This window comes from Palaemon carinicauda, chromosome 6 (assembly GCF_036898095.1).
Source record: "Palaemon carinicauda isolate YSFRI2023 chromosome 6, ASM3689809v2, whole genome shotgun sequence".
In the NCBI taxonomy this organism is placed as follows: Eukaryota; Metazoa; Arthropoda; class Malacostraca; order Decapoda; family Palaemonidae; genus Palaemon; species Palaemon carinicauda.
This window is the reverse complement of record NC_090730.1, coordinates 138,405,168-138,429,688: the sequence shown is the minus strand read 5'-3', so window position 1 is coordinate 138,429,688 and position 24,521 is coordinate 138,405,168. Positions and strand designations below refer to the sequence as shown.

Genomic DNA, 24,521 nt, shown 5'->3' with positions numbered 1-24,521 from the left:
CTATCTACTCAAGATACACCAGCCATACTCTTCAGACACTTCATCTCAAACACATTCAATTTCTGTCTCTCCATCACTTTCATTCCCCACAACTCCGATCCATACATCACAGTTGGTACAATCACTTTCTCATATAGAACTCTCTTTACATTCATGCCCAACCCTCTATTTTTTACTACTCCCTTAACTGCCCCCAACACTTTGCAACCTTCATTCACTCTCTGACGTACATCTGCTTCCACTCCTCCATTTGCTGCAACAACAGACCACAAGTACTTGAACTGATCTACCTCCTCAAGTAACTCTCCATTCAACATGACATTCGACCTTGCACCACCTTCCCTTCTCGTACATCTCATAACCTTATTCTTACCCACATTAACTCTCAACTTCCTTCTCTCACACACTGTTCCACATTCTGTCACTAATCGGCCAAGCTTCTCTTCTGTGTCTGCTACCAGTACAGTATCATCCGCAAACAACAACTGATTTACCTCCCATTCATGGTCATTCTCGTCTACCAGTTTTAATCCTCGTCCAAGCACTCGAGCATTCACCTCTCTCACCACTCCATCAACATACAAGTTAGACAACCACGGCGACATCACACATCCCTGTCTCAGCCCCACACTCACCGGAAACCAATCACTCACTTCATTTCCTATCCTAACACATGCTTTACTACCTTTGTAAAAACTTTTCACTGCTTGCAACAACCTTCCACCAACTCCATATAACCTCATCACATTCCACATTGCTTCCCTATCAACTCTGTCATACGCTTTCTCCAGATCCATAAACGCAACATACACCTCCTTACCTTTTGCTAAATATTTCTCGCATATCTGCCTTACTATAAAAATCTGATTCATACAACCCCTACCTCTTCTAAAACCACCCTGTACTTATAAGATTGCATTCTCTGTTTTATCCTTGATCCTATTAATCATTACTCTACCATACACTTTTCCAACTACGCTTAACAAACTAATACCTCTTGAATTACAACACTCATGCACGTCTCCCTTACCCTTATATAGTGGTACAATACATGCACAAACCCAATCTACTGGTACCATTGACAACACAAAACACATATTAAACAATCTCACCAACCATTCAAGTACAGTCACACCCCCTTCCTTCAACATCTCAGCTCTCACACCATCCATACCAGATGCTTTTCCTACTCTCGTTTCATCTAGTGCTCTCCTCACTTCATCTATTGTAATCTCTCTCTTATTCTCATCTCCCATCACTGGCACCTCAACACCTGCAACAGCAATTATATCTGCCTCCCTATTATCCTCAACATTCAGTAAATTTTCAAAATATTCCGCCCATCTTTTCCTTGCCTCCTCTCCTTTTAACAACCTTCCATTTCCATCTTTCACTATCTCTTCCATTCTTGAGCCAGCCTTCCTTACTCTCTTCACTTCTTTCCAAAACTTCTTCTTATTCTCTTCATATGAATGACCCAATCCCTGACCCCACCTCAGGTCAGCTGCCCTCTTTGCCTCACGTACCTTGCGCTTTACTTCCACATTTTTCTCTTTATGTTTTTCATACTTCTCTATACTGTTACTCTGCTGCCATTCTTCAAAAGCTCTCTTTTTCTCTTCCACTTTTACCTTCACTCCTTCATTCCACCATTCACTGCCCTTCATCATGCTGCCTCCAACAACCTTCTTGCCACACACATCACTTGCAATCCCAACAAAATTTTCTTTTACTAACTTCCACTCCTCTAAATTGTCAGTTTCTCTTACTTTCACTTCGTCATATGTCATTTTCAACCTTTCCTGATATTTACTTTTTATTCCCGGTTTTATAAGCTGTTCAACCCTCGCTAGCTCCCTTTTACATCCACCTACTAAAAAAAAAAAAAAAAAAAAAAAAAATTGGAAGTCAAATTAATAATTTCTTAAGTTGTACTGTAAAATCAAGCAAGGTAAACCTAAAAACTATAATTATCATGCACCAGCAAAATAGATTAAACTCCGTGAAACTTTGATATGAGATTAATCTAAATAGTACATTAAAAGAGAAAATTATTTTAAACAGAATTACAGTATTTACCAAATTCAAGCATTGTTTCTTTTGGGAAATAAAAGATCCTTTGGATATTTGCCTTAATCAGCTGATCTGAAAAGCATAGATGATAGTACCCAGAAACTTATAAACGAAAACATGCTTCACATAGGAGAAGGGCTCAAACCTGTGGCCGTGCACCAGCAGTGTCCGAGTTTTTCAAGTGCCCTGGCACTAGACCAAGGGACTGCTACACATCTTAGGGTGGGAGACTAAGTCAGAGAGAACTTGTCCCTCGCCTAACCTTAACCCTTTTTGTCGAGTAAAGCAGCAGAGATAGTTTGTGCATCAGCACCTTAACTGAGGCCTTCTAAAAACCTTGGACGAGGTGCCAAGAACAGCAGCTGTTGGAAGTACCCCAGAGAATAGGCAACTCCTATAATAAGAAGAGGTCTGTCTAGGTAGTAGGTTGGCCAGGGCACCAGCCACCCGTTGAGATACTACCGCTAGAGAGTTATGGGGTCTTTTGACTGGCCAGACAGTACTACATTGGATCCTCCTCTCTGGTTACGGTTCATTTTCCCTTTGCCTACATACACACTGAATAGTCTGGCATATTCTTTACATATTCTCCTCTATCCTCATACACCTGACAACACAGATTACCAAACAATTCTTCATCACCCAAGGGGTTACTGCACTGTAATTGTTCAGTGCCACTTTCCTCTTGGTAAGGGTAGAAGAGACTCTTTAGCTATGGTAAGCAGCTCTTCTAGGAGAAGGACACTCCAAAATCAAACCACTGTTCTCTAGTCTTGGGTAGTGCCATAGCCTCTGTACCATGGCCTTTCACTGTCTTGGGTTAGAGTTCTCTTGCTTGAGGGTACACTCGAGCACACTCTCCTATCTTATTTCTCTTCCTCTTGTTTTGTTAAAGTTTTTATAGTTTATATAGGAGATATTTATTGTTGTTACTCTTCTTAGAATATTTTATTTTCCTTTTTTCCTTTCCGCACTGAGCTATTTTCCCTGTTGGAGCCCCTGGGCTTATAGCATACTGCTTTTCCAACTAGGGTTGTAGCTTAGTAAGTAATAATAATAATAATAATAGTTCCATCAAAAATTGACAAATTTGTAAGTAATTTGTATTTTTCCAAACGATACAAACATGTAGCTATTTATACGGGTATTATTTTTGGCAAAGCTGAAAGGACGATGTGAAAAACGAAATATTTATATAGGAAAATTACAAATTATTTTATTACAATATACTGTAACTTCATATTTTTGTATTTATATAGTTTGTCTTTGTTAACTTTTTATACTTTGGACCCTTAACATTGCTTTTTTTTTTTTTTTTGCTGTGTGCCCTACTCAATGTAGGGCTTGTCATGAATAGACATGTGGATATCAAAGACAAAGTAATCAACATACATCATTAAGAAAATGCATAAATTAAAATAACCAATGTTATTTACTGAACTTACCAACGCCCACATGTCTGATGTGGTGCCATTGGCTTGGCTTAACCAAAGTGTCAGATCAAGAAAGGGCATGTGGAATACTGGACTGTAACAATAGGATTCAAAAGTGAAGGAAAAAGGGATTTTGACGTAGGAAAAATCTATTTCTGGGCGAAGGACCTGTGCCGCCCAGTGAATAAGCTCCATTTAGCACTTATTCTTAGGTAATTTACTGCTAAATATACCAGAGAAAAAATGTAAAGGAGTGCTAGGTTAACTAGCTCGCTCACCTATTGGTGTCGGTATAAAATTGGGCGTATATTCCAGAGGTCCCGCACTATTTAGATTAATCCACGACAGAGAACCCCAATAGAGGAGAGCCGTTCAACCTCACTCGGTACTACTACAATGCATCCGCTCAGAACCCAACTCCTTAGCACCCAAAGTTTGGGGACTCCAAGGGAGAGGAGCTGGGAGGGTTCACTGGGCGGCACAGGTCCTTCGCCCAGAAATAGATTTTTCCTACGTCAAAATCCCTTTTCTGGGCTCGAACCTGTGCCGCCCAGTGAATCTATACAAGAGAAAAATGTCACCAAACTTGCAAAATAAAGGAAAAAACATAAGCGTAAGAGAAATACAGGATGCTTTAATCAGAGATGAGTACCAAAAAACAATTATAAGGGTATCTTAAATATGAACATAAATCCAATAAGGTAGGTATAATAATGCCGTGAGTGATAATATATACAGATACTCAGGAGCATAAAATTTACAAATATAACAACAGTATTCAGGTGCGAGACCAACGAATACAATAGGGTATAAATGAGGCAGGTAAGAGGGAGAGATAAAGAGTCAAGGCATTAACCTGAGTTACTCGTGAGTAACTACGCTCCCTGCGGCCACTGTAGAAAATTTTAGGGCTTCCAAATGTTTAAGGTAGTGTTTCTTGAACACTGACGGTGATTTCCACCCTGTATACCTGGAAAGGTCTGTAAAATTCATGTGGTGAAAGAAGTTCACCGAGGTGGCAACCGCCCTGATATCATGTGCAAGAGGAAAAGAGTCAGGGTTAGCTTGTTTAATAAAATACAAAATTTGTTGCCTGATCCCTTTAATAGTAATGGTACCGCCTTGTTCTCTAACGAATAGAGGCCCCGAGGAGTTAGAGGAGGTCCGGGATAGATAAGACCTAAGAGTAGTGACAGGGCACAGCGACGGATCTTGCGTGAGGGGAACAATTTTCCAGGAGGTCCATCTGTTTTGAGGGTCTTCATTCTTAGCCAAAAAGAATTTGTTAGGAGAAAGAAGGACCTCTCCTGAAGGCAGAAAGTCAATATGACCCGGGTCTCTCGACAAGGCTGCAAATTCAGAAATTCTTGCCCCGGAAGCCAAGCTCACTAGAAAAAGTGTTTTCCTGAGAAGGGGCATGTAATCACAAGAACTGTTAATGGTATCAGAAGCCAATTTGAGTACGTCATTAAGGAACCAGGTCACCGGGGTAGGACGAGTAACCGGTTTCAGTCTGGCACAAGCTTTCGGAATTGAAGCTAACAAAGAGTCGGTTAAGTCTATGTTAAAACCCACTAGGAAGATCTTTTTCAGAGCCGATTTAATAGTGGTGATAGTATTGGCTGCCAGACCTGATTCTAATAAAGATCTAAAGAAAGTGACTGTAAGGTTCAAGTTCATACAGTTCACGTCTAAGTCTATTAAAAATTTTGCCAACTTTTTAACTGCAGAGTCATACTGACGGATGGTGGAATCCCGTTTATCCGATTCTAGGAACAAGGTGTTTTGAGGATCAATATTGGCACCATGCATAGCCGCAAACTTCATAAAGTCCATAAAGTTAGGGCGCTCTGAATGTTTGAGAAAGCGTACACAACGCGTGTTTGTACTATCTGAGACAGAACCGGATTGGGTATCGGGTGAGGGTATAATCTCAACTCCCGCAGGAGAGGATACCAGTTGCTCTTGGGCCATTTGGGTGCGACCAAGGCTACTTGTCCCTTGAAGGATCTCAGTTTGTCTAGAACTTTCAGCAAAAGATTCACCGGGGGAAAGAGATAAATCTTTTCCCAGTTGTCCCAATTCTGTGACATGGCGTCTGTGGCGTAAGCCTGAGGGTCTAGATTGGGAGCCACATATACTCTCAATTTGTGGTTGGATTCCGTGGCGAAGAGGTCCACTTGGAGACCGGGAACCTGAGAGAGAATCCACCGAAATGACTTTAGATCGAGTGACCATTCCGATTCTAGAGGGGAGGTCCGGGACAGGGCGTCTGCCACTACATTCCGGACTCCCGCCAGGTGGACAGCTGAAAGATGCCAACGGTTCGAGGCTGCTAAGGAGAATATGGCTACTAGAACATGGTTCAGAGGCCCTGACTTTGACCCGCCTCTGTTGAGGCAGCGGACCACCACTTCGCTGTCGAGGACCAGACGAAGGTGTTGTTTCTTGGGAAGAGCGAGACGTTTCAGGGTTAGAAGAACTGCCATGGCCTCTAGCACATTGATGTGAAAATGGCGGAACAAGGGAGTCCAAAGACCTTGAACTTTCTTGAGCTGAGAATAGCCGCCCCAACCTGATAGGGATGCGTCTGTGTGAATGATTAATTCCGGGGGCGGAAATCGAAGGGGAACTGACTTTGACAGACTGTTTGCTCTTGTCCAAGGAAGAAGTCTTTCCCGTAGAATGGGAGGAAGGCGGACTTTCCTGTCCCGGAGCTTCCGGTTCGCCCTCGAACGCCAGACACGATTGATATCTTTCAATTTTGCCTTCAGAAGAAGATCCGTCACTGAGGCAAACTGAAGGGACCCCAGAATCTTCTCTTGAAGCCGTCTGGAACTTACTTTGTCTTTGAGAAAGCGTTTGGTGTTCCTTGCAATCTCTAACCTCTTGGGTCTGGGAAGACACAGAGTATGAGATATAAGATCCCATTGCAGGCCGAGCCATTGGAACTTCGATTTTGGAAGAAGACGGGACTTCTTGAAGTTGATCTGGAAGCCTAGAGATTGAAGATAATGGATGACTTTGTGAGTGGCTTTTAGGCAATTTTGGGAGGTGTCTGACCAAATGAGCCAGTCGTCCAGATAGGCTACTACTTGAATCCCTTGATTCCTGAGTTCCTGAACAGCGACTTCTGCTAGCTTTGTGAAGATCCTTGGGGCAATGTTGAGCCCGAAAGGCATCACCATGAAGGAGTAACTTTTGTCCCCTAAGCGAAAGCCTAGGTACGGACGGAAGTGTCTCGCTATCGGGACGTGATAGTAGGCGTCTGTAAGATCGATAGAGGTGGTGACGGCCCCACGGGGAAGTAAGGTCCGCACCTGCGAGACGGTAAGCATTCGAAACTTGTCGCATTGAATGGACAAGTTGAGAAGGGATAGATCTAGAATCACTCTTCTCTTGTCTGAATCCTTCTTCGGGACACTGAACAGCCGACCTTGAAACTTCAGATGTTTCGTTTCTTGTATGGCATTCTTTTGTAAAAGATCCTGGACAAATTCGACCAGGTCCGGAGTGGAATGTTGACGAAATTTGTTCGGAGGAGGAGGTCCTTGAATCCAACTCCACCCTAGTCCCTTGGAGATGATACTGAACGCCCAGGGACTGAACCTCCATTTGTTGCGGAAGGCATAGAGCCTCCCCCCTACCTGCTGCACCTCAGTATTGATTTGAGGAGTTGCCTCCACGTCCGCCTCGGAAGTTCTTTCCTCTGCGAAAGGCTCTTCCCCTGCCTTTGTTCTGGTTAGAGCCACGGTGGTAGCCTCTACCTCTACCATAACTCTGGGAAGAGCTATGAGCCTCGAAGGACTGGTTAAAGGCAGGGGAAGTGGCGGAGGCACCAGAAAGCTGGCTCTTAGGTAGCAGAACGGTGACATAGTCATCCGAAGGAGCCCGAGAGGTGGAAGGCTGTGCAGGGGCAACAGAAGATGGAGGAAGAGGCAGCCGGAAGTTGGATGAAGCACTCTGTTGTTGCCTGAACTGGGTGGAGGTATATGGTCTAAGCTTCTTCCTACCCCGGGCTTGATAATTTGCGGGGTCATACTTGCGTTTAGGGGTCAAACCCCAACGGGCTTTAAGGCTCTGATTAACCCTAGTGGCCTCCGCCAAGACTTCCTCTACGAGATCCTCGGGGAAAAGATTTGAACCCCAACAGGAGGACCGGATGAGTTTATTAGGTTCATGCCTAATCGTCGCCTCAGCTAGAACATGCTTGCGACATCTGCGTTTAGCAGTAGCGAAGTCATACAAGTCATAATATAACGACTGTAACGTAGCCTTGTTGAGAGACTTAAAAATACTCTCCGTATCGTAAGTCAAGGCTATCGACTCCGTGGATGTGGCCAGGTTTAGAGTACGGCCCACACGTAGGCGGGAATCATATTCCTGTTTAATGAGAGATTCCGGGAGACGGGGAAGCTTCTCACTAAACAAGACTGAGGCACAGTCTGCTGCAAGCTTGCCGGAGGTAAAGGTGGTATGGACGTTGTCCCAACACTCAATACCTGAGGGAAGAAGGAGGGAGATTGGATCCACCTCTCGGATGGGAGGCAAGGGCTTCTCCTCCAGAGCATATTGAAAGGCAAGCTCTGCCACCTTATTGACGCATGGAGTCAAGGTGGTCTTGTCCATTAAGAACATCGTAAAGGAGCTTTTATGAGGCGTCAGCATGGTGTTAGTGCAGCCGATGTCATTCAAAAATCTGGCCCAAACAGATTGGGCTTGCTCCTTCGGGAAGATGACCGTCTCTTTGGGGACCTTGTCTAATCGGACTAAAGCTTCCTCGGTAAGTCTGGCATAACCATGAAATGGAAATGCCAGACCCGGAGGAAAGAATTCAAAGTCCTCTAGAGGACGAGTGCCAAGGCCCTCCAGAGTCAACATTCCGTCTGAGAACGGGGAATGAAGAGCCATCCGCCAGGGGTTGGTCTTGGCAAACGGCGGGAGCTTAGAGGCATCCGGTATGAGAGAGCTTTGGACTCTCTCCGGAGCTCCTTGCTCTAAAGCCCCAATTCTCTGACCGAAGTTAGAGAACATCGTGTCCATCCTCGACTGCATCTCCGAAACCAACTTTGCCTGCATCTCCGACACGATGCGAAGCATAGCTGATTCGGAAAGGCCCGGGCTAGCAGCAGGAGGGGCGGAAGGAACTCCCGGGTCGTGAGACTTAGAGGAGGAACCAGAGGTCTTTGAAGACGGGTTCGTATCATGTTTAGAGCCATGAGAAGTCTTGTGAGGCTTGCGAGCTTTGGGTAAGGTCCTTGAAGTAGACTTATCCTTAGGGGGAACCGGGTATGAACGTTGAGACGAATCACGGTCCCCAGAAAATCCAAGAAAGGAAGAGCGATCAGAAGAAGAAGAAAGAGCGGGGCTGAGGATAGGAATCTCAGCGCCGGACACACCTGCCTCACTTACCACCCTACCTGTATCCGGCTCGTCTAGCAACATTGGTTCGACGTCCAGGTTCATGGAGGCAACATTGTCCTCCAGACCTCCGGGGGCGTCCGATGGATCTTGCTCTGGGTCGATGAGACCCGTTATAGTGGCATCAATGTGGGCAATGATGGGAGCTGCCACATGCCTAGCCACAGCAGCTGAAGACTTGGCGTTGGGGTAAACCATGGTGCAGTAGTCCTCAGATAGGACGTACGGCCGCTTAGACTTTACATTCCGGGCAAACCCACCAATCCACACCTTCAGTGTGGCCCGAGCCGCAGACTTTTGCTCCGGGGATGCCTGAAATAATAGGGGGAATTATAAAAGGGAGACTCCCAATGGTCCTTCAAGACCATAGATATCTTACTAATAGTAAATAAAATAAGAAGGCAATATAGCCAACGGGACTCACCGAGTCAGATCCAAGGGTAGTGATGAGGTCGAAGCAAATCACACAGTTATCCGGGTGCCATACCACAACGTCTTCCAGTTGAACCCCACAAGGGGCGTGAGATCGGCAGACGGAGTGGCCACAAGGCTGGTGCAGAACAGCTGCACAGGCCGGCGTCAGACAATGCACCATCTGTAAAAAGAATAGTATATGAGAAACTGTAATTCTCTTAATTAGGGGCGGGTCTGGAGGACCCGGGCCTAACATAGGTCTAACACAAGATTAGAGCTTAACTGTACTATTCTTTAAGTGGCCTAACATAGGTCTAACACAAGAATAGAGCTTAACTGTACTATTCTTTTAAGTAGGGGCGGGTCCGGAGGACCCGGGCCTAACATAGGTCTAACACAAGATTAGAGCTTAACTGTACTATTCTTTAAGTAGGGGCGGGTCCGGAGGACCCGGGCCTAACATAGGTCTAACAAAAGATTAGAGCTTAACTGTAAAAAATAAAAATAAAATTTTTTTTTTTTTTTTTTTTTTTAATTAGGGGCGGGTCCGGAGGATCCGGGGCTAACATAGGTCTAACGCAAGGTTAGAGCTTAACTGTAATATTCTTACATAGGGGCGGGACCGGGGGTCCCGGGCCTAAACATAAGTCTAACTTGAAACTAAAGTATAGCCATCCATTCCGGTCAAGCCGGGAGCATAAAAAAGGATGCAATAACAAGGAATTAAGACACATAGTGTCTGATTTCCCGGGGTGGGGTAGACCCCGGGCCGGGAAATAAAGGTACTGTATATTCAATACCAATTCCTTTAGAGACTCCGGGGTAGTGAACTGTCATATATAATCATCATAGGAAATGTTATAAAATAATAGGGGGGCGGAACTGTAACTAAGAACTGCCAATCGAACCCGGAGGGTTTCGTATAACATAAGCCAGAATGAAAAGTGAATATAAAATAGGGTGCACCGGGATCCAACTCTGTTGACCGGTGGCCAACCAGACTAGACAGAGACTAAACCGCCGGGCCACCCGGAGGACAAAGTCCATAAACACTTAACTACCCCCTCTAAAAGGAGGGAAGGCAACGGTCCCTTAGTGGAGGGGGGAGAAGCCTAGCCTCCCACCTAGCTAGAGGGGGAGCGTGGGGGAGGATCACGTGATACGAGGCAGCAGGGCTACCAACTGACGATCCCCAACCAGACAGATCAAACGGAGTAATGGCACAAATATTCATTATAAAAATAATAATAGCGTTAAATATATGAATAAACACATAGAAAATTTTTGGGCAAGGCATGCAACATAAATAATTAAATCACAAAAGACACACCTGATGGCTAAAATAACATTGCCGCCTTAGCACGGTCGGCAGCCATAGCGATACGTAAATGATATCGGCCCAAAAATTGAACCACGAGGATTCTAAACGCTAAATAATGAATATTCACAATAACAAATAATATTTGATAATAAAAATAATACACATAGTAACACCGCAAGTGAAAATTAAAAGCTCTCAAAAACAGGAGTACCAACTGTAGTGAAATCAAGCAAGATCGGTATGAACGAAGAGAATAAACTCCTATAATATAAATATTAAACGATCTAGGTTGCTCAAAACACAGTAAAACCCAGCTCGGTACTTAACTTAGACGGTGTCTCCTGGGAAACCGACGAAGAAGCCATAATTCACTAGAAAATATCCAAAAATCGAGAGCACTAGAAAAATGCGGGTTACTTTGCACGTTGTGCTAAAAGGAGTTGGTTCCGAGCGGATGCATTGTAGTAGTACCGAGTGAGGTTGAACGGCTCTCCTCTATTGGGGTTCTCTGTCGTGGATTAATCTAAATAGTGCGGGACCTCTGGAATATACGCCCAATTTTATACCGACACCAATAGGTGAGCGAGCTAGTTAACCTAGCACTCCTTTACATTTTTTCTCTGGTATATTTAGCAGTAAATTACCTAAGAATAAGTGCTAAATGGAGCTTATTCACTGGGCGGCACAGGTTCGAGCCCAGAAAGGTGTTTGTTGATCCAATTTACGGTACAAAACAATAACTGAAACTTGAGGGGATGTGATGTAGACATATCAAGCTAGTGATCAGATGTTTTAGTCTTTACTGTGGGGGATTCTTAGGATATTAGTGCAGTGGACACTTTAGTGAAAAAAAACCCTACAGTTGAGTAGGTAGTTGGAGATTTTTGCCCAGACTCTGTTCACTTACTGTGTATCGTGAACTGCAATGTGGTGGGGTTCTCCATTAAGCTTGAAGTTTCTTATGTCATAAGCTTGGAACTTTGTCTTGAGTATGTTGGCCTTGACCGAAAAGGCTTGTCTTAATCATAACTGCAAAGTTTGGCTGCTGGTAACTTTGGTGTCTGGATATCTAATGTAGCGGTGGTGTTGCTTGGTGAGATCATTGGACCACCCAGGCAACAGTAAAGTACACACTGTTGCATTCATTAAGGCACTATAATATGTAGATTTCAGTAGCATGGCTTTTAAGAAGTTACTATACTGTATGCAATCGTTAACCGTTCCTTTTGAGTGTAGCACTGAGGATAATAAGCCTTTTCTTAATATATTACAAAATATTTTTGTCTTTCTGATGTAAAGGTGAGAATGTAGAGACAGGTCCGATGTGTAACCTTGTCATATAATCCCTTTGATCTTAACTCAAGCTCATTCAAATTGCATTTGAATTTAGCCCAATATATCCACTGATATGTTGGTCTTTAATTATACTTATACATATGTACATTAAACATTTACAGGATTGATTCCTACGAGGTTCTGTCTGGAGATATTAATGTCTCTCCTTCTAGTTTTGTAGACCTGCATTTTCATATTGTATCTTTTTTGTTCTCCATTTTAAACAATTTTTTTTTTTTTGGTTAATCCTTTTCTCCCTCGGGATAGTCCCCGTTCCAGACTCAAGTCTTGTTTTTTAATATGATTTTTTCCTCTCTTAATGTTTGTAATGTTCAAATAACTTAAAATATAGCTGCCACTATCTATATTAGACTCCATGCATGCCAGTAATAAGTAAGACGGCATACCTCTAGAAATATATTAAGCAACTACAGTTCTAGCTGGGTCCCCTTGCTCAGTATAAAATCAAGGTGTTTATTTTATTTTGCCCTGATTTTGGGGTATTCCACTGTTTTATCTTTTTGTGTAGTGAACATTGGAGTTTAGTTGGCTTTCGGACACTAGGCAGTCTGGGCGCTACATCTGGCCACAGTCTGCAAACCACTACAATGAGCCATTAGAATTTAGAGAGGGTTAACTACCCATTGGTGGGGTTAGGTGGGGTATCTAGCTACCACTCTCACTCACACACCTGTGACTGTGCTTCCCTTTGCTTGGTGGTAGGACTTTGACTGGGACAGTATGTATAAATAGTTACAGGTTTGTATCATTATGAGAAATACAAGTTACTTCCAAATTTGTCATTTGTTTCGTAACTGGAATACAAACCAATGCTATTTATATGGGTTGACTTACCTGCTAGGAGAGTGAATGTCCCTGCCAATTTGACTTTTGGCCTTACCTGGAGTTTCCATATTGTGTATGTTATTGCACAGATAAGGAGACCCAAACACCTCACTAAACCTTACTTAGCATGGTCTGCGGCTTACACAAGCAGTGTTGAGTTACTAGCAATGTGACTGTCAAGGTGTAAGTTATTCCGAGTCTGTAGGAAAAAACTGAGTTGACCAAGGCATTCCCAATACCACCTCGCCAGGGTATGGGGAGGCAACAGTATTGGAACAATACTAGGTTACACAAGGGAGCAATGGTTTACTAGGATGCTGATTTCCCAAAAAGAGGGAAGGATGGAGAAAGGAAAAGAGCCAGACATTCCTTTTCCTTCACTTAGACTAACACTGGGTAATCAATGCCCTCAACCCTCTGCTACTTGTCCAATAAGGAGCTTGAGGTACTCAATCAGCAGTTGCGCAGCAACCAGAGGACCGATAGAGAGTGTACCGAGTCTACTGTGGGTCACGTCTTGCAGTAATGAGTGGTGAAAGTCGTTTGACGTTTCCACACGCCAGCTTACAGAACCTGCGTCACAGTGTAGTTTCTTTTGAAGGCCACGGACATAACTATGCTACTGACATCATGCGCTCTGGGTTAACATGTTGAAGGAGGATCTGGATTCACAGCATGGTCAATGAGCCTGCAAATCCCAGCAGAAATGCTGTTTTTTGTGATCCTCCTCTAATTTCTACCCGTGCTGACAAAGAGCGATGGTACTCGGGGTAGCACCTCAAACTTCTTACTGGGCATATTAACAGATGATTTGGGTTGTTGGTTACAGCGCAGAACCTCATTAACAGGAAGAAATCGTATCTATGATCCAAAAACCTCGGAGTCTTAGGCACAAACTTTGAATGGGCGATGTCAAAGAAGAGACCATTCAGCTCGTTGACTCGTTAAGCCGCGCCGAGGCGAGTAGGAACACTGGATTCCATGTAAAGTGGCGATCTGTTGTCTGGCGTAGGGAGGGCTCTCTAGGGACCGAGGAACCCGAACCACATTCCAATGAGGAAGTCTCACTTTAGACTGAGGACAGGTAAGTTCATAACTGTATGAGTAACAAAAATCTCACTTCAGACTGAGGACAGGTAAGTTCGTAACTCTGTATGAGTAATGAAAATCTCACTTCAGACTGAGGACAGGTAAGTTCGTAACTGTATGAGTAAGAAAAGTTCCAGCGATGAGGAAATGTCCCTTCCCTTCAGTCTAAGGGTGAGGCTTAAGACTGAGCAATAGCCTTTAACTGCCGAGACTGAAAGGCGCATTTCTTCATGCAAATACAAGAGGAACTCCGCTATTGCTGTAATATTGGCATCAAGAGGAGAGATACCCCTTCCACGACACCAACCACAGAAGACTTTCCACTTTGCCTAGTGGACTGATGCTGATGATATTCGCAGATACCCAGACATCCTCTTTGCAACTTGTTGCAAAAATCCTCTCTGAGCAAGATGCTGGATAGTCTCCAGGTGTGAAGACGTAGCGAAGCTACTCTTTTGTGGAAAATGTTGGTATGTGGCTGTCTAAGTAGATCATGAAGTGGAGGAAGTTCTCTCGGAAGTTCTGACAGGAGTTGCAGAAGATCTGGAAACCATTCTGCGTGATGCAATAGCAGTTATGAAGGTCATTGAGAGGTTGACCGATGTTCTGGCCTTGTTGAGTACTCTTCTCATCAGACAGTATGGGAGAAAAGGCATAAACATCGATGTTGTCCCACCGTTGCTCGAATGCATCTTGCCAGAGAGCCTTGGGGTCCGGGACTGGGGAGCAGTATAACGGGAGCCTGAAGTTCAGGGAAGTTGCGAACAGACCCACAGTCGGAGAACCCCACAAAGTCAGGACTTTGTTGGCTACTAGATGATCCAAAGACTATTCGATACCCACTTTCTGAATTGCTCTGCGCAGGTTGTCAGCAAGTACACCCCTTTTGCCAGGAATGAAGCGACCTGATAGTGAGACCGAGAGGACTTCTGCCCATCTCAGTAACTCTACTGCCAGATGGGATAGGGGCTGCAAAAAAGTGCCTCCTTGCTTGTTCATGTAAGCCACAACTGTGGAGTTGTCGCTTATCACCACCACTAAGTGACCTGCCAGGAACTGATAAAACTTTTGAAGGGCCAGGCAGACAGCCTTCATCTCTAAGAGATTTATGTGAAGATACTTTTCGAACTCTGACTGTGATGCAGCACGTGAGCTCTCAAACCTTTCTTTTGATGCGTCAGAAAACAGCATCAAGTCCAGGGGGAAGGACGAGAAGATCTACACCCCTCCACAGATTCTTGTCTGTCACCTACCACTTGAGATCCATCTTTTCCTCTGGTCCCCTGGGGATCAGAATGTCCGGAGAATCGAAGGCCTGATTCCAGTTGGGCTTTAGTCGCCATTGGGGGGATCGTATCCTGAAGCAGCCGTTGAGAACTAGACGGGTCAGAGATGATGGGTGTCCAAGTAGACATAGTCACTTCTCGGCTGGGAGCTCTTCTTGTCTGGGAAAAGGTTTCGCAACCTTCCTCAGCCTGCCTACCCTGTCATCTGATGGGAATGCTTTGAGGAAGTTGGTGTCTATTATCATTCCTGGGTATACCAGTCTTTGAGTGGGAAGCAGAAATGACTTCTCGAGGTTTACCAGGATCCCCATATCCTGGCAAAGCCTCACAAGTTTGTCTCAGTGCTGACGAAGGGTTGCCACCGAGTGAGATAGAATCAGTCAGTCGTCCAGGAAACACAGGAGACGGGTGCCGATTCTATGATCCCAGGATGACACTAGGGAGAACAATCTCGTGAGGACCTGGAGTCCTGGAGTGCTTGTGGAAAGACCAAAGAACAGCACCTTGATCGGGTATTTCTTGTCGTCTAAAATGAATTTTAGATACTTCCTCGAAGACTAATGTATTAGGATCTGGAAGTATGCATCCCATAGGTTCCACGTGCACCCGAAGTCCTGTGGTCTTACCGTCTGACCTTTTCCAATATGGTGTGAACTTCAGCCCGAAGGACCAGCTCCTTTGCGGATCCCTTCGCATAGGAGCTCCTCGATTCTGGGGTCTTAACCAATGGAGGGAGAGATGAGTGAACAGGACGCGATACCCTGAACGTATCACAGAAATTGTCCAGGGTTCAGTCCCAAGCTGCATTTTCTCTCCACGGGAGGACTTGGAGCCTTTCTTGCCCTTGGCAGGAAAGGGCTTTTTAGACACCTTGTCCTTTAATGCAGTCCCGTTTTGTCATTCTGAAAGAGGCCAAATGTGGTCTGCTTGACCACCTCTGCTGGGGATTGGAGAGCAGCAGGTAGATGAGCAGGAACCTGACAAGCAGGTGAAAGCTAAGCAGGAGATCGACGAGCAGATGGTCGGCGAACAGCTGAATGATGATCTGGAGAAGGGATATGTCCTTTGGAAGGAAGAACATCCCCCCCAAGAGACAAGGAGGGATCTTTTCACCAAAGGCAAAGGAGCACCTCTAAGGCGAAGCGGCAGAGGTGTTTGGTGGGGTCAATGACCACAATGACGAACCTCCGAAGGGGCAGGAGGATCAGCTAGCTACAGCAGGCCTCCGAAGAGGAGTCTCTATGAGTGACCTCTCGGGCGAAAAAGAGAGCTGATCGCTCACAGGAGAGACTTGCCTCGGACTTTGCTCCGCCTCCAACGGAAGAGTCAACTCAGCATGGGAGAAGCATAGTCTTTGGTGAAGAAAGAGCTACAGCAATCGGCGATCGGTGTAATGAGATGTAGAAGATGAAGTGAAGTTCTTCTTTGGAAGGGAGGACAACCCAATACCTGGGGAGAATAACTCTCCCTTGGAAGAGAAAATAGTCCAACCCCTGGAGGCGGACCTCCGGGCAGCGCTCTTTGCTTCCCATCAACAAGCCTTGTTCAAGTTGAAGATCTGCATCGAGCGCTACCTGAGAAAACGTAGCCAGAGCTAGTTGTATGAGGTTAGCATGCTGATCAGGAGCTACCACAGGCGCACGAGAACAGTAAAATGACGGTGCAGTGACAGCAGATTCCACAGGAACGAATGGTATTGCTCTTCTACGTCGGTTATCCTAGCCGAATAAAGAAGTACAGCAACGCTAACTTAGGAAAAACAAAACAAATTATGTAACAAAAAAACTCTGCCGACGGAAAAGGTGTCCACCAAAAGAACAGAAACCAATGGAGGACTACGCACAACCTTCCCTTCCCTGGCCGACATCGATGGGAAAAGGAAAGCAGAAGTATAAAATACTGCAACAAAACAGGAATTACAATTAGTTACAGTAATTCAGCTGAGAAAAATAACTACTCGAGAGAACCCTCAAACCTAACCCGTGAACATGAAAGGTATTTTCCCATCAGAGAATTCTGCCAGCTGCCCACATAAAGTGAGCGGCATTGACCTTGAGAAAGAGCAAGACCGAAGTCTAGCTCTGAAAGGGCCGCATTCTCTTCCCCAAACAGATTCCTTTTAAGAACACACAAAGGGGTAGGTGACGATAAGAGCTGAAAGGAGGAATATCCAAACAATGACGATTCCCCTGCAGTAGGGCCGAGGTACACGGAAGGCTATCTGTCACCAGAATGCCTGATGTCCAAGGGAGAAAGGTCGGAAGGGAGTTTTCCTATATATATATATATATAGAAGAAAACATAAGTTAAAAACAAAGATTAATGGCAGGGCAAAAATAGGCGAGGAGGAAGAGCGGCAACTACCACTCTCCCTCCGAGCCAAATTAAAGAGAAGCACAGTCACAGGTGTGTGAGTGAGAAGGGTAGCTAGCTACCCCACCTATCTCCCGCTAACTAGCGGAATGGGAAGTTAACCCTGGCTAAATTCTAATGGCTCATCTTTTCAGCTTCACCAAAAGTAATACCCCTATAAATAGCGTTGGTTTGTACTCAAGTCATGGAACAAACTACAGTATGCTCAAGATTGAGTGGTAGCTTTGACGGTCCCTATTTGGAAGAGCTTCTCCCAGACAGGAAGAAGATAAACTCTGCAGTCTGGTCTAGGGATGATCAGGCTTAAGGAGGATCCCTCCTAAGTTAACCATCATAGTTAATGGCCCACTTCCCTGGGAAAGTAAAGGTCAAGGGAGTTCTTCCGAGATCCTAACAAGGCAGAATGGAGAAAAATTTGCCATTAGGCTGACCAATAGCCAAACTAATCGACAGAGTCCCAGCAAAATCCCACAAGTTAGATTACCCAACAGACTATAATTGAACTGAGACAGGGAGTAACCAACCAAATGGTCCCATGGGTGTTGCAAGTGACAAACACAAACGCTAGTATGACCACCGCCACTCGAATACTGCTTGACGCAACAACCTGGATTCCCTACCACTTACTACTAGAGGGCTCTATTTCTTTGTTAAGGGCATGTATTTGTTGAAGCAAAAGAAAAATGGAAAATTAAAAAAAAAAAGGTTTGTGTTGACTAAACTGGGTTTCTGAAGAAGTAGCAATATGAAGATCAGTGGAGATTCCTAGAAATAATTTATATTATTCTGATCCAATATCACATTATTTCGATCCGGCCTTCTCTGTCCAACAAAACTAACAACTTTTCCAAATATTCACGCATGCACAAACTCCTAAATTTCAGTGTATTGTAGTTCATCTTCCTTCTACTTTGGTCCACTATCTCTGTAAAACGAGGCTTAGGTGCATTGTGCTCCTAGAAATCTTGAATATACTCAATAACATTTATACAACTGGTCAACATGCATCATAGGAACAATGTCGAACACATACATAAAGCAATCATAGAAAGGACACTCAACAGTATTCCAATCTTTTTCGATAAATTACTGAGCTATTTCCTAAAAATATTGACTGAGTTATGATACTTCAAGTAATCTTTAAAAATTGCAATGTGATTTTAAATTCGATGATTATATTAATGCGATTGAAATTTGTCAACATCTTCAACATATCTGTCAAACAAATGAGGATCTATTGACAATGGTAACAGAATTTGACACATTAATACGATTTCAGAATGCAATAAACTTTTAACCAGATCTATTTACTTTTTACATCAATATTTTTTTCTCATAAACAATGTAAAAAATTATAATACTGTATAGGTAGGTAGATTGCCATCACTTGGATCATGACTATTTTTTTTGATGATTGCAGATTTTTTATATGATTATTTGCCTTTACAAATGAATACTGTATAGTGAAATGTATTCTACAGTAGTCGCATACACAGGGCAGATTGTGTACAATAATATTTAGGGAAAACAGAACCAATACTATTTACAAAACACAGAAATCAATTAAAAAAATGTGATGGACACTTAACCTTGAACAAAAGAAATTTAACATGTTTAGGAACCCATCATCCCATTTAAGCAGTCACTCCCATTTAGGGCACACTTTAATTCATCCCATTCCATCAACGCTGATGGTCTTCTTCCCCATCATCAACAGAGAAAGCTCATGTACACTATTACAGCTTGCATTAACTGAAGGACCAAAACAATTAACAATTGATAAATCTGAAAAACTAATAATCATATTGTAAAACCAATCAAGAAACATGGAAGTAAAGTTACCTGATCTCAAAATCAATGTTAGATTCATAGGCTTCATAAACTGGCATTCCAACACCATCTATGGACACCTTGCCATCCCCTAGTAACCGCTTAGCAGCAGCAATCAGCCTTGGTAGTGCTAAGGTTATCTTCAAAAAAGGTACTTTCTTGTTACCATGGTATCCATAGATACTTTCTTTTATCACCATGTCAACTGCCAAAACAGCCTCTGTAATCTTCTCCTTGTTTGATTTCATATCACTGAAAACCACTTCATTCAAAGTTTCCTGAAAAGGAGAGTTGAAATACTGTAATAAGAATTAAAAGGAAAAAATACATAATCTGGCTAATTACATTTTCCAGATTACTATCCTATAATCCTTTGCATTCACATCTCCCTGGACGTACCATCCGGTACATATTATGAGGTAAAAAGTTATTTACATCATTATTGATTTCTCTATCATAGGACTCAATATTAATCAGTAACTTAGAAGTTTTATTCCATCTGTGAACAGACTGTAGAATACAGGGTTAGGGATAAATGTAAAGAGAGTTTTGTATGCGAAAGGAGTTGTACCAACTGTGATGTATGGATTGGAGTTGTTGGGAATAAAAGTGACGGACAGACAGAAACTGAATGTGTTCAAGATGAAGGTCTTCGAGGACTGTCTGGTGTATCTTGATTAGATAGGGTAAGGAACAAAGTAGTGAGAGTGAGAACAGGTGTAAGAAATGAATTAGCAGATAGAATGAACATGAATATGTTTTGGTGGTTTGCTCATGAAGAGAAGATGGAAAATGGCAGTCTGCTGAAGGTGATGAATGCAAAAGTTGAAGGGAGAATTGCAAGAAGGCGGCCAAGGTTTGGGTGAATGGATGGAGTGAAGAAAGCCCTACGTGACCTAAGGATATATGTGAGAGGGGCAAAGGAACATGCTAGGAATAAAAATGAATGGCGAGTGATTGTGACACTTCAAATATGCCCTCCTGCTACCTCGGGTCACCTTGGTGACAGCTGAGGTAGTGGCAGTAAGGGTGTCAGCATATACGCAACACTCATATTCTGGAAATTATGGAGGTCATATACTCTATTCATGAACAACTTTACCTTAAATTGCATCCAAGAATTAGCTTTCCTTTCATCTTATTTCATGGTAACTTTCCCTCAAAAAGTATATTCTTCCAAATATACTTCATTAAAACTTGCTGTAACTAAGAGGAGATTAAAACTTGATGTTACTAAGAGGAAAAACATTTCTTTTAACTTTTTTCATAATTTCCGAAGTACCGTAAGCCAAATTATAAAATCAAAACCTATCTTCATACTGAACATATTGTTTAGGTTATACAGTAAATGGAAAGCAGACATTTAAGGCAAATTTCTATGCTTATTTTTCATATTAAACATGTGGAAATTTGAAGCAATAAAACGAGCATACAATAGGGATTATCAGCGGGAGAAGGAAATGTCTCAGAATTAAAATGACTTCATTTCAAGTACCCTCCATACAATAACATACCTACCTTAAAAGTACGTAAGTGAGATTCTTTAAAAGACATGGGACAGGTAACATAGAAGTAAGGCGAAAATCCATGGACATGACAGCATATGGTGTTTCCAGCATCATTCACACCAAACATCCTCATTATTGGTACTCTGCCAATCTGCTGACCAGGCATCCCAGCAACTGGATCACCTAAGAAACAAAGAAAAAAAAAATAGAATGCATAATTTTCATAAGATTTATTATGACCTCTGTGTCACATAACTATTAACTAAAAGCCGTAAGCTTTCCAATTTTGAAATAGAAGCAAAAAAATTTTATTTTTCAACTGAGGGGACCAACCAGTGCTGTCATGCTCGTACTGTTGGTTGCTTGTTTAATTTTACACCTATTCCAGTCTTTTTTTCTTCTGTTCTTTATCAGTCATGTAGTGACAAAAGGGCCCCTTTGGTTTGGAAGTGCTGCTTCAAACTGTACTTCTTTAACGAAGCTATTGTCCCCTGAGATAGTAAACACACCAGTGTATTCTTAGAACTAGTTAAGAAATACTTGTATACTGTATCTATTTTACATTTTTTAGGAGACATTGTTCGTATGGTTGTAGAGATTGTGTTGTGCAGATGACAATGAAAAGAATGGGAATGAGGAAGAATGGCTATTAACAATAACTGTACATGCACAACAGCATATGTATATAGAGAAAGTATGTAGCAATTGAAAAATGGGGCATAGATTTCTGATACTGAAAAACTCGGTTCAAGAGATTGACTTTTTATAGGATAGTGATTTTACAAATATGTATAACCCAAAAGGCTAACACAAAGGCAACTAAAGCTCTTATCTGAGAGTTTTCAGACAAATTTAGTGAATGCTAGGAGCTTAATAACTAAGATACTTATTCCAACTCTTAATCTTATTAGCTAACAGTACAAAGTTAGGAAGACCTTAAAAGTATTCAAGCAGAGAATCTTAAGCCTCACCGATATAATGATCAATCTCGATCTGTTGAAAGTATAAGGATTCTTTTGCTGCATCCATAGAAGGAAGGGGGGGTCTTGCCCATGTTGGGTCCACAACTTCCTCATCATCCACAATAACATTACTTTGCTGGAATAAAAATGGTTTAAAGAAATAAAAGTAAAGGAAAGTTCAAAATGACAACAAAAATTGCATACTGGGTTAATCAAAATACATATACTGTACAGTATAAATATTATGAACAAAGTACCAACATTTACCTAAAATCTCATTAAAAAGAAAAAAAGAGAACTCATTTCACACTTTAAATTATATGCACGACAAATCTTCCTATGAAGTACAAGGATAATCAAATACACAAATATATCAAACTACCATTGTTAGACGCAATACATTTTGACCTCATTCAAGTGTCACAGAAAAATCTTAATACATCCAGCCTTCATGTTTGTAGATGCTGTGTTTGGAATCCACAAAAAATAAAACTCTAACCCCTAGGGTTCCATACTGATTCTGATTATTGGTATATACAGACTTTGTTTAAACTCCATGAAAATAATAAAGTGGTGTCCATGGAGGAGGGCAATGCCTACCAGGATTTTGTCTAAAAAAAAAAAAAAATTTTTAATTTATACAAGCATGAGTAGTTATTTCGTTGGGAAGTCTCCCTGCTTTCCGTTAGCATATTAGTCAAGTCTGGAGAAATATGACAAATTATTTGTATTTTTCCTAACAATACAAATCTTTAGCTGTTTATTTGGGGTATTACTCGCTGAAAGGACAAGCCATTAAAATCTAGCAAGGGTTAACTACCCATCCCACTAGTTAGGGGGTAGGGGGTAGCTAGCTACACCTTTCACTCACACACCTGTGATTGTGCTTCACTTTGCTTGGATGTAGGACTTCATTCAAGGGGGACACGGTAGGCGGGTAAGTCTGTATAAGTAGCTGAAGGGTTGTATCGTTAAGAAAAATACAAATTATCTCCTTATTTCTCATTTGTTCCATAACTGGAATACAAGCCTACACTATTTATTAGGGGTGACTCACCCATTAGGAGGGTGGACATCCCTGCCAATGTGGCTTTTTGGCTTTACCCAAAGACTCCTTTTTTCGAGTAAGTCAGTATCAAAAATAAGGAGACCCTAACACCTCGCTAGACCTTGCTACGCAAGGTCTGCGCCCTATGCAAGCTGTGTTGAGATAAGCAGTGTGACTGTTAAGCTAAAGGTTATTCAGTGTCTTTGTAGGAAATAAATGTGGTAGCCAAGATTTCCCAACACTAGCTCGCCAAGGTATGGGGACACAACAGTATTGACACAACACTAGATACACAAGGGAGCATGGTTTATCTGCAGTGGTTGAGGTCAGCTTGTGCAGAGAACCCAGGCTGCTGCTTTCTCCATGAGAGGAGACGATGAAGAAAAAAAAAAGCCAGTCATTCCTTTTCATTAACTCAAGACTAAAACTCGGTAACACTGTCCTCAATCTTCTGCTATTTGTCTAATAAGGAGCTTGAATTATTCAACCAGCTGTTGTGCAGCCACCACAGGACCAATAGAGATCATATCGAGCTCCTGTGGGTCACGTCTTGCACATAATGGGCTGTGAAAGTCGTCTGGCGCTTTCACACACTTGCTTGTAGAACCTGAGTCACAGAGTAATCGCTTTTGAAGGCCAGGGACGTAGCTATGCCCCTGACATCGCGAGCCCTGGGTCGACGTGTTGGAGGAGCATCTGGATTCAGAGCATAATTGGTGACACTGTGAATCCATGCAGAGATGGTGTTTTTGGTGATCCTCCTCTTGTCTCTACCTGCGCTGACAACAAGCAAAGGCACCCAGGGTGGGCTGTTGCTGTTCTCTTGAGGTAGAGCCTCAAACTCTTCCCTGGGCACAGTAACAGATGATCTGGATCGTCAGTTACAGAGTGGCAACTTGTCATCCGGAAGGGGTCGAATCTAACATCCGTCACCCCTGAATTCCGAGTCTTAGCAACAAACTCAGGGACAAAGCTGAACATTACCTCTCCCCCTCCCCTTGAATGGGCGATGTCGTATGAGAGACCATGAAGCTCACTGACCTGTTTGGTCGAGGTCAAAGCAAATATGAACACTGTCTTCCAAGCCAGGTGGCGATCTGTTGCCTGGTGTAGTGGTTTGTGGGGAGGCCTCTTTAGAGACCAGAGAACTCGAACCATGTTCTAAGGGGGAGGCTCACTTCTGACTAAGGACAGATAAATTTGTGAGTCCGTATGAGTAAGGAAAGATCTAGCGATGAGGTGTCCCTTCCTTTCAGTTTGAAGGCAAAACTCAAGGCCGAGCAATCGCCTTTCACCGCTGAGACTGAAAGACGTTCTGACCTTGTTGAATACCCTTCTCATCAGACAGAACGGGGGAAATGTGTAAACGTCGTTGTTGTCCCCACCAATGCTGGAATGCATCTTGCCAGAGCGCCTTGGGGTCTGGGGCTGAGGAGCCTGAAGTTAAGAGCCGTTGCAAGCAGACCCACGTTTGGAGAACCCCACAAAGTTAGGACTTTGTAGGCTACTAGGGGATCCAAAGACCATTCGGTACACATTATCTGAGATGCTATGCTCACATTGTCGGCGAGCAAATTTCTCT

The 24,521-nt window shown here is 43.1% G+C and overlaps 1 protein-coding gene across 2 annotated transcripts in view; it reads right to left on the bottom strand.

The window, feature by feature from the left end:
* PolD1 (DNA polymerase delta) overlaps window positions 1-24,521 on the bottom strand; it is a 304,764-nt gene that overhangs the window by 244,566 nt on the left and 35,677 nt on the right. For both annotated transcript variants that reach the window (XM_068375427.1, XM_068375428.1), the window contains exons 4-6: window positions 21,901-22,027; window positions 20,940-21,112; window positions 19,434-19,699 (exon numbers count right to left, since the gene is read on the bottom strand). In XM_068375427.1, the coding sequence (XP_068231528.1) occupies window positions 19,434-19,699; window positions 20,940-21,112; window positions 21,901-22,027 (566 nt within the window). The remainder of the gene's footprint in view (window positions 1-19,433; window positions 19,700-20,939; window positions 21,113-21,900; window positions 22,028-24,521) is intronic.